The sequence below is a fragment of the Rhinatrema bivittatum genome, chromosome 10 (genome assembly GCF_901001135.1).
Source record: "Rhinatrema bivittatum chromosome 10, aRhiBiv1.1, whole genome shotgun sequence".
Classification (NCBI taxonomy): domain Eukaryota; kingdom Metazoa; phylum Chordata; class Amphibia; order Gymnophiona; family Rhinatrematidae; genus Rhinatrema; species Rhinatrema bivittatum.
Window position 1 is genome coordinate 44,465,169 of NC_042624.1, and position 17,091 is coordinate 44,482,259.

Genomic DNA, 17,091 nt, shown 5'->3' on the forward strand with positions numbered 1-17,091 from the left:
GATTTTTGTTTGGTTTTTTTTAACACCTTAGATATTATAAAGAAAGTGCTAGTTGGTCATTTTCAGTTTCTTCTAGTTTCCCAATTGGGTTACATATCTCCGGACTTAAATTTGAACTGTGCTGGAAGCTGCTTCACAGAAAGACACATTACTTGTTTGGCTACTTATATGGCAGATGCAATGACATTTTTAAAACCTGTGAAATGCGCATATATATATATATTTCCATATTTAGCTTGGTTTGCTGTAAAAATGTCCATTTGTTACAGCAGAAATGGTGATATCTGTTTCATTTTACAAATAGGTTAGTTAATAATGTCACATTTATATAATGAAGTGTACCCTGGCCCATTAATGACAAATTTAGCAATTAAACATCACAGGGACTATTCAGTAGGGATTGTTTTAAATAGAATAACATTTTATGCAACTAGATTCAGAGTCATCCAGAAAAGCATTTTTCCTAAATCAACCCTGTTCCACCCAATTCCTGCCAAAATTCTTAGATTATTATTAAGATGTGACTAATGAATTAAAATAATTACATCTAAAAAGTATTGATTTGTTTTATATGTTTTGCCATGGAAATGTTTGCAGGCCATGGGCACAGCCATTCTCTTTTTAATGGCTCCCTCAGCCATGGACACAGTCATGGAGGACATGGGCACAGCCATGAGTCTAAACATGGACACAGTCATAATGACGGACATGGACACAGCCATGGTAAGTTTCCCTGCCCCCACCCATTTATATATTTTGAAGGAGACATTATTTATTTTCCTGTCCTACTGCTTCACGGTGCATAGAGATTGTTACTTGGGATTGTTCAGGAGAACTTTGATTAGCTTGCCTGGACTTTTGACCCTTTCCTTAGTGCACAAGGGTACAAACACAGAACCCTAGTCAAAGACGTGCTCAAGTCTTCCAGAAAAGAAGAAAATATTCACAAGACTATCCGACTCTCAAAATACAGGGCAGAAGTTTTATGTGTTATCCCAGGACAAGCAGGATGCTAGTCCTCACATATGGGTGATGTCATTGATGGAGCCCTCTTGCGGAAAACTTTCTGTCAAAGTTTCTAGAAACTTTTGACTGGCACTCTGAGCCCACTGAGCATGCCCAGCATGCCATGATATTCTCAGCCACAGGGGTCTCCCTTCAGTCTTCGTTTTTCCGTGCTGATTTTGGCATCGCGGAGCAGGAGCCTGTGTGAGTTTTCTCACACAATTCTGACTAAAAATCAGATTTAAAAATTCATAATTTCTCTCCCATATCGGGGTCTCCCTCATTACCACTGGCCAGTGAGTAAAATATTCTCATTCCGACTCTTTTGAGTAAATATTTTTTCTTCACATTTACATTGGCTGTCAACGGTATCATGGCCACGGGATTCAAAAAGTGTCCCAATTGTAATCGGACCATGTCCATTACGGACCCACACCTCGAGTGTGTACTTTACTTGGGCCAATTGCATGATGTAACATCTTTCCCAAAATGTCCGCTAAAGGTCGGAAGGTGTGACAAGAAAAGATGGAACACTTATTCCATCTTCAACTTTTATCTTCTCCATCGACATCCACTCAGTCATCTCCAGCTGGAGTTTCGAAACGACTGATCCTTAAAAAAAGTTGTCCAGAAGGTTCAGGGGACCGTTTATCACCGACCCCATCTGTGGCATCGACGAAGTCAGCGTCGAAACATCGACATCGCCATCCATCGATTCCAGAATCTCTGCTATTCCCGGAGAAGTCGACCACCAAGCGGTCTCGCCTGCAGGAAACACCGAGGCCTTCGACACCGAGGCGTACACCTTCTGTTGAGGTGCCAGCCATCGAACCTCCACAGGGCCCTGTGGTAGGACCGATAACGACCCCACCACCACCATGTGTAGCTACTCTGCCTGCATCAGCTGTCATGGAGGAATTGAGCGGATTTATCCGCCAAGCAGTGCTACAAGCGCTACAGGAGCATCGACCATCAATGCTGACACCACTGTCGATACCAGTGCCCGCACCGATGCCAGCGCCTCTGCCAATGCCGATGCCTCTACCGATGCCGGTACCTGTACCAATGCTGGGACCACCCCCAATGACACCGATGCCACTACCTGGGGCTCCAGGTCAACCAGAATTGGATTTATTCCAACTATTAATGGATAGATTTGACGCCATCGTTGGTGCTCTTCCACCAAAGTCTATCCCAACTAAACCGATCGGGGATGTTCCTGGACACAGACCTGTCGATGATCCTCAGCCAGGGCCTTCAGGACTTTTTCAGCCACTGGGATCTTCTCCCACTTCCCCTTCCAGGGAAGAGCCATATGACTCATGGGAAGACAAGCATACTGATACTTCCTCGGAAAGCTTCATGTCTGACCCTTCTCCTCCGGAAGGCAGGAAGAAATCTCTGCAGGAAGAAATCTCCGCCAGAGGACTTGTCCTTCACGAATTTCATAAAGGACATGGCAGACACAATACCATTCAACTTAGTGTCTGAGGAAGACACGAGACGGCAGACTTTAGAAGTCTTACAGTTCGTGGATCCTCCAAAAGAGGTCCTGGCCATTCCTGTCCACGAGGTGCTTTTGGAGTTGCAACATAGACTCTGGGAACATCCATGTTCGGTTCCACCCATTAATAAAAGAGTGGATACTACCTATCTTGTCCAACATGTTCCTGGTTACCAGAAATCACAGTTGCCACATCAATCTGTTGTGGTTGAGTCGGCTCAAAAGTACGACCTCATTCCTCCACTCCACCTGGAAAGGACCATAGATTCCTAGACTCCTTAGGCAGAAAGGTATTCCAAGGAGCTATGCTCAATTCAAGGATTGCATCCTATCAACTTTATAGGACGCAATACCAAAGGAATCTATAGAAGCAGATGCAGGAACTTTTCAACTCCCTACCTCAGCAGTACCAGGATGCAGCTCAGGCTATAATACACAAGGGACTTGAAGCTGGAAAGCATGAAGTCCAGGCCGTCTATGACAACTTTGAAACAGCTTCAAGGATGGCAGCCTCAGGAATAAGTGCACGTCGCTGGGCATGGTTAAAAGCCTCTGACCTTAGGCCTGAGGTACAAGAAAAGCTGGTGGATCTACCCTGCATAGGTGACAACCTCTTTGGGTCGAATGTTCAGGATGCAGTGGCCCAGCTAAAAGAACACATGGAGACATTGCGCCAACTGTCGTCAGTTCCGCAAGACTCCTCTTCATCACTGTCTCGCCGTCCACCAAGGAAAGAATCTAGAAAACCTTTCTACAGGCAGAGACGATACTATCCACCAGTATCCAGGGGTAGATCTTCTCGTCCGCAACAAAAGATCCCAACCCAGGACAGAGTACTACCATTCGGACTTGCCTCAGCTCCCAGAGTATTCACAAAATGTCTGGCAGTAATAGCAGCACACTTACACAAGGAAAGTGTCCACGTTTTCCCCTATCTAGACGACTGGCTCACCAGAAGTCAATCTCAACAAGGAGCACTAACTTCTCTCAACCGAACAATTACTCTATTTCACTCCATGGGTTTTCTCATCAATTATCAAAAGTCCCATCTCATTCCGTCTCATCTGCTTCAATTCATCGGAGCAGAATTAAACACCATCCTCTCAAAAGCCTTTCTACCCGAGGATCGGGCAGAAACACTTTCCCTATTGGCAAACTCGCTACACTCGAAGAAACAAGCAACAGTTCATCAATTTCTAACCTTACTAGGCCACATGGCCTCCACAGTTCATGTCACTCCTATGGCAAGACTAGCCATGAGAATAACCCAATGGACTTTAAGGTCACAATGGATCTAAGCCATTCAACCACAATTCAAGTAACCCACCAGCTACATTGATCTCTACTTTGGTGGGCGAACAAGGACAACTTGCACAAGGGCATACCCTTCCAACAACCAGTCCCACAGATAACTTTAACCACAGATGCATCCACCTTGGGTTGGGGAGCTCACATAGACAATCTCCAAACCCAGGGTACTTGGACAAAACTCGAAGCAACATTTCAAATCAATTTCCTGGAACTTCGAGCTATACATTATGCACTGCACGCGTTCAAAGACTGCCTTTCACACGACTATTCTAATTCAAATGGACAGCACAGTAGCCATGTGGTACCTGAATAAACAGGGAGGTACAGGTTCGTATCTCCTTTGTCAAGAAGCCGCACAAATTTGGGACTGGGCCCTGACACATTTCATATTTCTCCGGGCCACTTATCTAGCGGGCATCCACAACGTAATTGCAGATCGCCTCAGTCATCAGTTCCAACCACACGAGTGGTCCCTGGATCCCTTAGTAGCGACCAGGATATTCCAACGTTAGGGACAACCAACAATAGACCACTTTGCATCACACCTGAATCACAAAGTGGACAAGTTCTGCGCTCTGCACAGGCAGAAGCACCAGCCAGCCAAGGTCGCCTTTGCTCGCCCTTGGAACTCAGGCCTATACGTGTATCCTCCAATACCGCTCATAACCAAAACTCTAGTGAAGCTACAACAGGACAAGGGATCCATACTCATAGCCCCATATTGGCCTCGACAAGTATGGTTTCCCATACTTCTAGACCTCTCGATCAGAGAACCAATTCGCCTGGGTGTAGCTCCCACTCTCATAACTCAGGATCAGGGTCGGTTGTGCCATCCCAACCTTCAATCCCTATCCCTGACAGCATGGATGTTGAAAGCTTGATCTTACAAGCACTCATTCAACCACTGTCTCTCAAGTGCTTATAGCTTCACGTAAACCTTCAACAAGAAAGAACTATTCTTCGAAATGGAAAAGGTTTACTTTGTGGTGCACTCAGAAGAACATAGGCCCTTTCTCCTGCCCCACACCTTCTCTGCTAGATATTTATGCCATCTTTCAGACTCTGGTTTCCAGACCTCATCTGTACGAGTACACTTAAGTGCAATCTCGGTTTACCATAACAAGCTGGGAGATGCACCAATATCCATACAACCTCTTGTCAGTAGATTTATGAGAGGTTTAACTTACCTTAAACCACCAATATGGCCACCAGTCACAGAATGGAACCTTAATCTGGTGTTAACAAGGCTCATGTGTTCTCCCTTTGAACCCATAACTTCCTGTGATCTTAAATTTCTCACATGGAAGACTATCTTCTTTATAATTGTTACAACCCTGCCCCATTCTCCTGCATGGGTTTCCTGTTACCAAGGAATCCTGTGGGAGGGGTATGCCCACACACTGATTTTCTCTCCTCTTACTGCTGCTGCTGTCACAGACCCTAGGAGAATGTGATGATGCCCTTGTTGGATGTGTCACCAAGGTAGGCTTGCCTCCTCTCCCAGTCATGACACTGCTGGGAGCTCCTATAGCAGTAGATATGTGCTGGGTTGATCTATGGCTACTCATTAAGGAGAGGGAATGGATGTTCTATGGCCAGACACCCAGACTCCTTCAAGGGGAGCTCCAGTTTGACCTTTCCCTGTCAGTCTGTATTTAAAAAAAAAAAAGTCCAGGGAAGATGCGATCATTCACGTTTTTCTTTTCTCCTCCTTAGCCTGTACATATTTAAATAAGTCAAAGAAAAAAAATCTTAGCAAATTTGACATTGATGCTCATAATTGCAAGTGCTGATACTTGCCAGCAGAGGGAAGCAGAGCTTAGTTTTTCTGCCAGAGCAATTCTAATTTTTACTTTAGTTTAATCTCTTTTATAACTATTTCCCCAGAAATGTAGGCAAATGCACAAAAAACTTCTATTGCACAGCTGTGCTCATATCCATTAAAACATTTCACTTAATTTACCTGGCCTTTTACCTTTAAAAGAAGAAGCAAAATGGGCTAGAAAAGGATTCTCTTACATTTTTAAAAAATGTTGGCAGGAGCAGATACCAGAGTTTTTGTTCAGATTTCTAGAGGGAGAGCGATACCGAGACCTATTTTAGCCCTGATACGCTTTAGGTAGTTGTCCCTTTAGCAGACCAGTAAATAACACAAGAATATTGCAGGGTTAATTTTTGCTCCTACCTTCTTTTTCTGTCAGGCTTACAGATAAATTGCAGCCACCTGTTACTGCCAGTATGGTAGTATAAATAGGTTATTTCATTAAATAAACTTTATATTTCTTTTCCAAATAAAAATACAAGAAAATAAACTTTAGCAACCATTGTAGATATACCAAATACAATGAAATTGTAATTACAAGCCACCAGCTAGACCAATAAAACAAAACATAGTACAAGAATAAATAAATTGTCAAATAGTCTATGCAAACTTCATCTCAATATTAAATAGAATTCTCAGAACTTACCTCACATGGAATAATACTTGTGGATATCTCATTTTAAGAGAGGCTAGTTTTTCAATGTGAGCTTTCTCAGAGTTGGGTGCGCCAGTAGCCAATGTTAGAGGTTTTACCATGTTTAGCAATTGTGAATTTGGATAATGGCAATACTTAGACTTTTTTTGTTTTGCTCTGGGAGATGCATTAAGTTCACTCCAGTATCCCAGCAAGCCCAATAGGCCAGGATCAGCTGTGAAACCCATTATTGGTGTTCTCATCTTTAGATTACTGTACCTTCCTATATGTAGGCCTTCCCCAGAACACCATTCGGGCATTACAGATTATTCAAAATTCTGCAGCTCGCATGCTAACTGGAACCAATATTTGGGATCACATTATACCAGTACTATATTCCTTACATTGGCTTCTGGTACAGTGGTGTATACAAGTTAGCCACCATCATTCATAACCTCCTACACAATCACCTCTCTAGTTAAGCTCCATGCCCCCAGTAGAGCCCTTTGTCCCTCTTGTCAACTCCTCTTCAACATTCCTTTTTCACGGCAAGCTCTCCTTGCATCTACATACAATACAGCCTTTTTGATAGCTGGCCCTGTTTTCTGGGATAGTCTCCATTCAGGTTGGCAGTATTGAAGAGCCCAAATAATTCACAAAAGCCCTTGAGTCATTCCTATTTCTCACTGCTTTTAAACCTCCTTACTGCTAAGACTGCCAGGCTCCTATATTTCATTTCCCTGGCTTCCTCTTATATTTTGTCAAGTTTCTGATCTTCAGCAGAACTTTATCCTTGTACATCACTCCCACTGTACCAGCAATGCTCATGTCAGTCCATTTCTTATTGTTGGTTTTTATGCATGTTTTTATGAACCGTGCTCCCAACTTTGACGGGTGCAGGTAACAATTGAATTTACATTAATAAATAAAATGTTGTGAAACACATCGCACCAGAAATTCTTTTGGTCTACATCCCTGCCAATAGCGAGGGCTGGACTGAGGATTAAACCTGGAGAAGAAAGCAGGTATCTTATATGCTCGATGGAATAGATGAAACACTGTCTGAGTGCCTGCAGCAATTTGATGTCATGTAGCCTTCACTCTGTTCCCGAGTGAATGGAGAGTCCCTCATTCCATCTACAAACATGGATTTCAAGTGTATTTTTGTTGCTATAATTCTCTAGTATCCCATTATAAATAGAAGTTATCATGCTTCTCTAGTTCCCGTTCCCCAGTAATGCCATTTCCTCATTGTTTGGACTTCAGAAGAGTATTTTTATTTTGCAGGTAAATAAAATGTATCTACAGGACTTTCATATTTATGACAGTCCTGGTTTAATTTACTCTGAGGGCCATGGTTGCCAATAAATCTAAGACCCTGCTCCTTCCATAATGCACGCCTAGCAGGAAAAAGTACAGATAGAAACTGTTGGACTATTATGTATAGAGGACATTTGAGAAAGATTCTCACTCTCAACCCTCAACTTAGAGCATGACACTTGCCAGATGGTTAAGGTACGAGGAATGATGAGACTTCTCTGCAAATATGCTTTAGTTTTCTTTTAGATTCTTTCAAGGTTTTCCCTAGGGCCTTTTTAAAGACAAAGTTCCCCAAAATGTAGCAAAAAGGTACGGAAATAGTCCAAATTCTACTGCATGCCACTGACCTGATTTAAAAAAAAACAAACCCCTTCCAAGTGCAGCTTGATATGGTGCCTGTACATATTCCATTCTGTGAACTCCAAAAGGAAGCTCGCTTTGACACAGTGCAAGTATTAAAAAGAGCATGGTAACAGATTATGGCTAGCATACTCTGGTTTAAGAGTGAGGCTTATTTATGTCATGGCATGTGGAAATGAAACTCATTTGGCGTCCCTATCTGAAAGAGAGATTTTTAAGTTAATGGCTTTCCATATAGGAGGTTTATGGCTGATGTGCTGCCCAATGGAATGAGCAGTTAATAAAAAGGGGAAAGCGAGCATATCCTATTAAAGTGTATGCTTGTTTTGGTAATGGCACTGAATCCTTTCTAAAGAGCTGGAGGCAGATATATCAGATTATGTCATTGCAAGCATTGCCCCTGTCTCGCTCCCCCCCCCCCCCATTAATAAACCAGCAGTCTATTTGCATTGGAACTAACACTTGATAAATGTGGCCATGTGGCTCAAGGCAAGGGGGCTTGGGTGGCAGTAGTTAGTTATGGGTTTGTGTCTTCCTTTCATTGCTTTCTAGACCTATTATTCTCTGGCATTTACACTGTCTGCTTCCAATATTTGGTGGAGCATTTTAGTTTTCTGGGGTGGGAGGGATTTCTCCCTTTGCATATGCTTTGGATGTGGCACATGTTTACATATGCATATCTGATTTTAAGGTTACATTTGATTGTAACAGCAAATGTAACCCCCTGTATCTTTCACTGTACTAAATTCTATGTACACACAATTCTGAATATTACAGCAGCTCATTCAAATTGAAATTCTATCCGTAAATATTTTAAACATTACACCTGACAAATAACACAAACTTGCGTAAAGCTGTTGTCCCACAATTATTCTGATGCAAATTTAGAAGGAAATAGAACTTGACAACCACAGTGGAGTTGCATGATTGGCAGCGCACACCTGTAACATTTCTGCATTTTCTTTCACTCAGACTGGAATCATTTCCACTCAGACTGGAATCATTTCCATGCTAATGGCATCCTTTCTGTGTTTGTTTCTAGGTGTGTATTGCACATTGTTGCAGATCCCCTTGGCAGTGTTGGCGTAATCATATCTGCATTTCTTATGCAGAGATATGGTCTAATGATAGCAGATCCTATCTGCTCGATGCTTATCACCCTCCTTAGAGGAGCAAGGTAGGTCTTAGTCCAAGATCTGCTTATATAAAAAAAAACCATTTTCACAGGGCTAGAATATGGAGTGAAATCACATAACCATTGAGTTTAGTTTTCAGTTTAATATATCCTATCTTTTATTTTTATGTTTGTTCTTATCATTTATCTGCTAAGCAGTGCTGGATGTAGGGCAAATAGTACCCCAAATGATCCCTGTTCATCAAGGGTAAAGGATAAATCAGTCAGATTGGGAGGAGGAGGGAGAAGTGTGAACTTTCCCTCCCCCTCACATTGACATGGATTAGTAGTGGTGGGCACACTTTATCTCTCCACCCTGACCGTAGCACTCTCCCCATTCCCCTACCACTCTAGTGCTGGCCTTAGAAATATGGACATAACCATTCTCTAGATACAGAAATGCTGCACCTACAGAATAAAAAGACATATTTTTTTTTATTTCTATCGATCATGTATCTCTGGATCACACATCGCCAGCAGAACTGAGCCAAAAAATGTCCAACACAAATTTCAAATTTTTGTCCAAATAACCAAGAAGTAGAGCACACCCTTAGACTTTGCATACTTTGGCCTGCCATTAACTGCATGTGGCAACTTGGCTATAAGTCATTACAAGAAAAACTCCCAAGGGCCCTATATGCAATGAAGCAAGCCCTGGCCAGTTCTAGCCACTCAGCAAAACTATTTTGAAATCATTTGATGGCATTGCAGCAACAATGTTTGAAATTGGGTACAAGATCTTAATCCTATAATAATTAATACCTCTATAGATTACACAAAATATACCCACAAGTTTCATTTAACTGTTGGAGACAAATACCAAATAAAGAGACCTTAAAGCATAAATAGAAATGTCCAGACAAAAACTGAACTGTAAATTACAAGCCAGACAATGTCTGCAGTGCAGCATTACCATTTCTCATAAAATATCAAACAAAATGAATCATAATAGTAAAACCATACTAATAAAAAGAATAAATATTTCAAAACATATGATGAATAAAACATCCATTAATAAAAAAAATGTTAATTTCCCAAAACACCAATAAATATTTCAAAACAGCAGAATCATCAAATAACACCCAATAATTAAAACCTAATAAGAATTAAGAAATCTCTGCTCTCTCCATACCTGGGATCTTTTGATTTCCAGTCACCCTGAGATTGTCGGGATTGGAGGAGATGGGAGCAGCATAAATACTAGTCTCACTCTCTCTCACACTCTTTCATTCTCGTATATGCTCCTTCTCTGTCATATATACAGATGCTCACTCCCTCATACATGCACGCACACAGGCTCATTTACACTTTCATTCTCACACACTTCTTCACTCATGCTTTTACACTCCTCTCTCACATACACAGGCTCTCTTTCTCTCTCTCATACACACACACACAAACGCACATATACGGGCGGATTTTAAAAGCCCTGCTCGCGTAAATCCGCCCGGATTTATGCGAGCAGGGCCCTCGCGCGCCAGCGCGCCTATTTTGCCTAGGCCGCCGGTGCGCGCAGAGCCCCGGGACGCGCGTAGGTCCCGGGGTTTTTTTGAAGGGGGCGTGTTGGGGGCGGGGCCGAATGACGCGGCGTTTCGGGGCGGGACGCGGCGTTTCAGGGGCGGGCCCGGGGGCGTGGTCCAGGCCTCCGGACCAGCCCCTGGGTCGGATGACGGCGCACCAGCAGTCTGCTGGCGCGCGTAGATTTACGTCTGCTTCTAGCAGGCGTAAATCTAGGGACAAAGGTAAGGGGGAGTTTTAGATAGGGCCGGGGGGGTGGGTTAGGTAGGGGAAGGGAGGGGAGGGGAAGGTGAGGGGAGGGCGAAAGAAAGTTCCCTCTGAGGCCGCTCCGATTTCGGTGCGGCCTCGGAGGGAACGGAGGCAGGCTGCGTGGCTCGGCGCGCGCAGGCTGCCCAAAATCGGCAGCCTTGCACGCGCCGATCCAGGATTTTATAAGATACGCGCGGCTATGCGCGTATCTTATAAAATCCAGCGTACTTTTGTTGGCGCCTGCTGCGCCAACAAAAGTACGCGATCGCACTTTTTTAAAAAATCTACCCCATATTGTGTGTGTATGTGTGAGAAACCTGTATGAGGGAGAGAGAGTGCTCATACACATACATATAAGTGCATGCACACACTCCCATTTTTACATGTTCATTCTCTCACCCACTCTCTCTCTCATACACAGCCTCTCTCTCCCCCTCACTCTCACACACATGCATTCTCAAGGCTTCTCCCTCTCATTGTGCTGAGCAGGATGGGATCCAGCACAGCCTCACCGGTTCTTATCTTTGGGCCACCATGCCCCAGATGTACCTCTCTTCGGGTTGCGACAAAGCTGGGTCTGCTGTGGCCCCGCTGGCCTTCTCTTCAGGCTGCAGCTGGCTGGGTGATGCCCAGGGAGCCCTCAACGCACGGTGCCTAGGCGACTATAGAAACATAGAAATGACGGCAGAAGAAGACCAAACGGTCCATCTAGTCTGCCCTGCAAGCAAATTGAGTGATAAGAGTTTACTCACCTTCCTGGGATGCCTGCAGTGCGGCTGTCTCTTCCTCTGCCCCCATGGGAGTGCCATCTCGTGCAATTGCATGCTATGTACATACACTAGTGCCAGGCCTATTGACGTTAACACTTTTAGCTTTTTAGTTCTGGGATACATCTTTGTTTTAGTTGGGGAGATTATAGTAGCCCTCCTTGCTTTGTTGCTTTCTCTTCCTCCCTAGCCAATTTCATTCTAAGTAATCCATTAATGGATTGACTTTTTTCCCCAAACACTGATTTGTTTTTTGAACACCTAATTTGAAAATGATCAGTAGTATGAAATCAAATATACTGACCCGGCATAAAAGACGGGTAGCTTACAAGTCCATTCACCTAACTTCTTGAAGCAATTTATGCATCTGAATTGATCTGTGTACTATAAAATGTTGAAATTAGGATAGGGGTGGTGTAGAGTAGAGCTTAGAGTGTGACCAGAAAAGGTGATTTTAAAAGTAAACTTTGTCTTCTGAGATCAGCGCAAGCCTAAATGTGAATAAAAGGTGCCACGCTGTGAGGACAGTATCTGCAGCCCTGGAGAAAGGAGTCAGTTAGCCCTGGTAATTGATAGGAAAACCTAATAGGCCAGTTCAAGAGTAAACCTATGCTAGGTTAGAAAGGGAGCAAAGGTCCATGCCTCTCAGTCGAGGACTATAACTATGAAGACCAGACTGAGGGAAGAGGTAAATATGGGAATAAACCCTGCTGGCAGCCTACAAATGAAGGCTCACTGTCTCTTCAGCTCATCCAAACTGGGAGGACTAACACTGAGCAGCATGCAGCTGCCAGGCATCTAAATATCTCATTTTCCACTGAAAATGTGGTGAGGAATTCTGTAAATGCATGGAAAGGAGCTAATGCAACCGCTTAGAGCAGTGATGGCGAACTCCAGTCCTCGAGTGCCACAAACAGGCCAGGTTTTCAGGATATCCACAATGAATTTGCATGAGAAAGATTTGCATGTACTGCCTGCATTGCATGCAAATCTATCTCGTGCATATTCATTGAGGATATCCTGAAAACCTGGCCTGTTTGTGGTAGTCGAGGACCGGAGTTTGCCATCACTGGCTTAGAGGGTCTTTTTGGATGAAAGATGAGCAGCAGCTGTAGATTTAGCCTATTTCTTTTTTCTGTGGGATGACAGATGTGTGGTGGTTTTATTATATTGTATGCTCATAGAATTAACTCATGCCAAATCAGATTCATTTACAGATTCATGGGCTATTAATGCAGCAGATTGTTGTAGACTTTCTTCCGAGCGAATATTTCTTCTTAAGTAGAATATCAGTATTCAAATGAAGGCAATAACAACCATAGTTTTGCTATTCATAATCCTGAGACGTTTAGTGGGGTGTACCTGGCGTATGATTACTTAATTACAGTAAACGTGTGTAGTAAATATAAGCACTCAAAAAGTGGAGGGTTCACGAAATGTGAATCACCAATCGTATGCTTTTTAGACCATAAGCGTAACTCTTAGTAATAGTAGCAATATGTAGATGGAAACCATGTCTGAATAAATCTGCTGCTTAAATCCAATGCCTACTTTATTTTTTTGGCTACTTATTGCTGCTTGGCTTATTGCCACTTAACATTTTCTGAAGTTTGCATGATGCTGCATACAGGAACCTTTTTTTTTTTCTCTTGTAGAAGTTTAAAGCTGCATTTTGCTGTGGAGATGTTGCTTAACTGAGATTTTCTTCCACGTGACTTGGGACGTTTACGATAAGAGTGGTTAAGGCATTTCCTTTTGTGGTTTATTTGTTAGGCAACACCTAAAACCATGCTGCTATTTTGCTCCATTAATCGTGATCTTAAAATATTAGTAATGTAGATCACCTTTCTAAACCGTTCACTGGAAAAACCTGTGGCAGCAATTTTTACTGGTTTTGTTTTCTGTTTTTTTTATGTTAGACTGCGCAGAGGTAACTGCTTTGTCACCATAAATTATTGCTGTTTTGTTTGGTGACAGCTTAGTATGTTAATCACTGGACTATGAGGAGGGCCTTGAATTCAGTGTCTTAATAGCTGTTGAAGCTCTGGAGGAGTGTGCCAAGCAGAGATCACTGTGAAAACGGTACTTCAGTCATAGGGGAATAGTGTCAAATCTAGCACTATGTGTGGGCAGGAGCAAACAAATGTATCTCCAAAAGCTTTATTAAATTATTGCTTACCCTCTAGGAACTTTAAAAGTCAATGTAAAAGTAGTTACTTTTCCTCTCCTTATCCTGCTTGACCAGTCCAGATGCATGAATTTATACCAACTTGTCACCATATCTTTACAGAGAACCACAAACATTTTTGGGACATTATCACAGACTATAAGTCAGTAGTATAGCCCAGACACTTGCCAGTATTCTCTGTCCCCAACATATAGTGGTCTTGTGCTAGACTGGTGTGGCAGAATCCCTTATCTCTGAGCCCTTTTCCCTGGTAGAGCAGGTTTGTTGTTCTCTTGTAACATCAGTCTTCGAGCTGCATCCCTATGTTAGGGAAGTCTCTTCATCTTTCAGGACATAACATTAGAACATGCCATACCTGGGTCAGACCAAGGTTCCATCAAGGCCAGCATCCTGTCTCCAACAGTGGCCCCTCCAGGTTACAGGTTCCCATGAGTCTTTCAAAGGAAATATATTTGGGGCTTCCCAATGGATTAGGTTATGTCAGATGTGAGCCTAGTGGACTAGAGAGCTCACTGTTTGAACCAGGTAGGTTAGGGGCTTCGGTCCAAGATGGAAACCTTGTGGACCATAAACAGGCTGAAAACCAGGGCCTTATGGTGGCTGTGCTGCACTTTTTGCCCATTATGAGGGAAGCAGGGATTTGTGTGCTCTTGGACAATGGCATAGCATCATCTTACATAAACAGTTGGGGTGGAGAGCACTCAGAGTCCAATGTTGGCCTAGGAGGCTAGTTTGTTCTGGTGGGCAGAGCAGAATCTCCTGCAGCTCTTAGTGATTCCAAACAGACTTCCTCAGAAGGAATACTTGGATCGCTAGGGAGTGGGAGCTCAGCCAGGAAGCCTTCCAGAGGATAAAGGATCAATGGAGCATTCTTCATTTGAACGTTAGGGCATATCGCAAGAACTCCAAAGCCTAGCAATTCTTCAGCTGTTGAAGGCCTACTGTTTTCTGAAGAATAGATACATTAAGTCAGCTTTGGTCAGAGAGCAAACTTCTTTGTTCTTTCTCCTTGGCCTTTTGTAGGCAGGGGTCTAAGAAAGACAGAGGATCATATGTCAATGGGCATTCTGGTAGCTTCAGATTGGCCAAAAAGACCAATCTGGTGTGCAAATCTGGTGAGGGTGTAGTTTGTTGGACATTCTTTCTAGCCAGTTACATCTAGGACTTGTGTTTGCTGGAGGATCCATCTCCATTTGGTTTTGTAGATCGCTTTTTGAAACTGCTTCAGTTGTGCAGGAAGGGATATTTTCAGCAGTGTATTTGACTTTGTTGAAGGCTAATAAGAGTAGTTCTTCATTGATTTATGTTCTTGTCTACTGTCTTTGCGAGTGTGTTTCACTCTCGCTTCCCTGAGAATCCAATTTGCAGCTATTTTCTGTTATAGAGGTTGGATTCAGGGAGTTCTCAGTGGCTTTCCAACCAGATGCGTCTTACTTCCTTTGTGGAGTTATTGTATTCGTCCTCCCTTTAGCATCATAGTTTCCCAATGGGAGCTTATTCTGGTTCTTAGGGCGCTGGTAGTTTCCCCTTCAAGCCTCTTAAGCATGAATTCTGAAGGATCCTCTTTGAAGACAACACTTTTAGTGGTTATTCACTTGACCAGACATATTTGGACTACAGGCTGTATCTTGCAGCGATCCCTTCCAAGTCTTTTTCCGATTGTTTTTTTCTTCCTTTTTTAAACCAGATATGAAGGCTTTATAGGTTGTAGCATCTTTTAAGATGTAATGCGTGAGCTTTTGAAACCTCGTATGCCTCTTGGCACAGCCTGCAGTTGCTGAGGTTGTGGTGGTGCTGCACTTCAGTTTTGTAAGAAAAGTTGACCAATTGCTGTTTCCTCCATGTTTGCTAAGATTGACCATGCAATACAGTACTTGCTCAGTAGCACTAAGTATTGTTTAATAGAGGAAATATGTATTTTGCCTTGGTGCAGATAACTCCACATGTCACTGTGACAGTGAAGATAGGATCCTTCAGTACAACCTTGACATACGTTAAGCTTTAGTATATCAGATTTGCTAGATACCTGGGGAGATTTATGTACAAAATGTGAATTTTGTGAGATTTGTAACATGAGTAGCCTATTTGAGAGATTTTGGGTGGTGTGTATTCCCCATCCTAGGTTTGTGCTACAGAAAAAAAGTCTAAGAGACTCTGGATTTTCTATTTCTACAGAGAATATGCAGCAGTTTAGAAAAAAATTGAATTAAGTTGATAATGCCTACTGAGGTTGTGAATAAAGTGAAGTGTTCATCGTGGTGGTGTATTTGTTCTCCTAGGGCAAGCAGGACAGTAGTCCTCACATGTGAGTGTCATCATCCAATGGAGTCCGGCACAGAAAACGTTTGTCAGTTTCTAGAAGCTTTGACAGCACACTGAGCATGCCTAGCATGCTGCTATCCACGCATCCTCATGAGGTTCCGCAGTGCAGTTGCCACGCTGATTGTGGAGCTCTTGCCTTTTCTTGTTTTCTCGACAAGTATAGGACTTTTCCTAGATTTTTCCATGTCGGGTCCCCCTTTGCTGTCAGTGCCTCCTTGGTGTGGTAGGTTTTTCACCTTTTTTCCAACTTTGCAGTTGATTTCCGACTATTCACCACGCTGTAGCCGCCAGTCATCGACCGCACACCTGGATTTTTTCATAACGTTGACTGGTTTTCGGCGGTGCCCGTGGACCATGTCCATCACTGATCCGCATGAGGTCTGTATTCTCTGCCTGGAGGCCTTGCACAATGTCCGTAGGTGTCCTCTTTGTGACCAGATGACCCCCAAGAGACATCAGGCGCGTCTCGATAAGATGGAGAAACTTTTCAGGGCACCCAAGTCTGCTCCTTTTACTCCTGCTTCGGATACCTCAACTCCAAGATGTCGTGGGGAGCCTCTCGACACGCTTCCCCTTGTTATCCCTCTCCTTGGTCCTTTGGAGGATAGTGTGGACAGTGAGAGAACTTTGATCTCACCACTCCCCCACACTTCGGGATCCTCTGCTTCCTCTGCAGTGGGGAAAGATCAGTCCGAGCTCAGAGGGAGATCATGCAAGCATTGTCACCGGTCATCGTCTTCGCATGGCTACGGTTCTGGTGTGGTGCCGGTGGTTACTGGGCAGCCATCGGAGGCCCCATCCTGTGGTGTCCCCAGTAGTCCTAGGCATTCCCCACCGATATTGGTGCCGGGCACCGCATCTCCTCATGGATCCGAGGAAGTGCCGATGACGCTTTGTCCCCCTCTCTCAATTCTGGC

The 17,091-nt window shown here is 43.5% G+C and overlaps 1 protein-coding gene across 1 annotated transcript in view; it reads left to right on the forward strand.

Annotated features, from left to right (window-relative positions):
- SLC30A7 (solute carrier family 30 member 7) overlaps positions 1–17,091 on the forward strand; it is an 82,192-nt gene that overhangs the window by 19,426 nt on the left and 45,675 nt on the right. Inside the window, 2 exon segments of the mRNA XM_029617632.1 lie at positions 598–723; positions 8,929–9,133. Of these exon segments, the coding sequence (XP_029473492.1) occupies positions 598–723; positions 8,929–9,133 (331 nt within the window).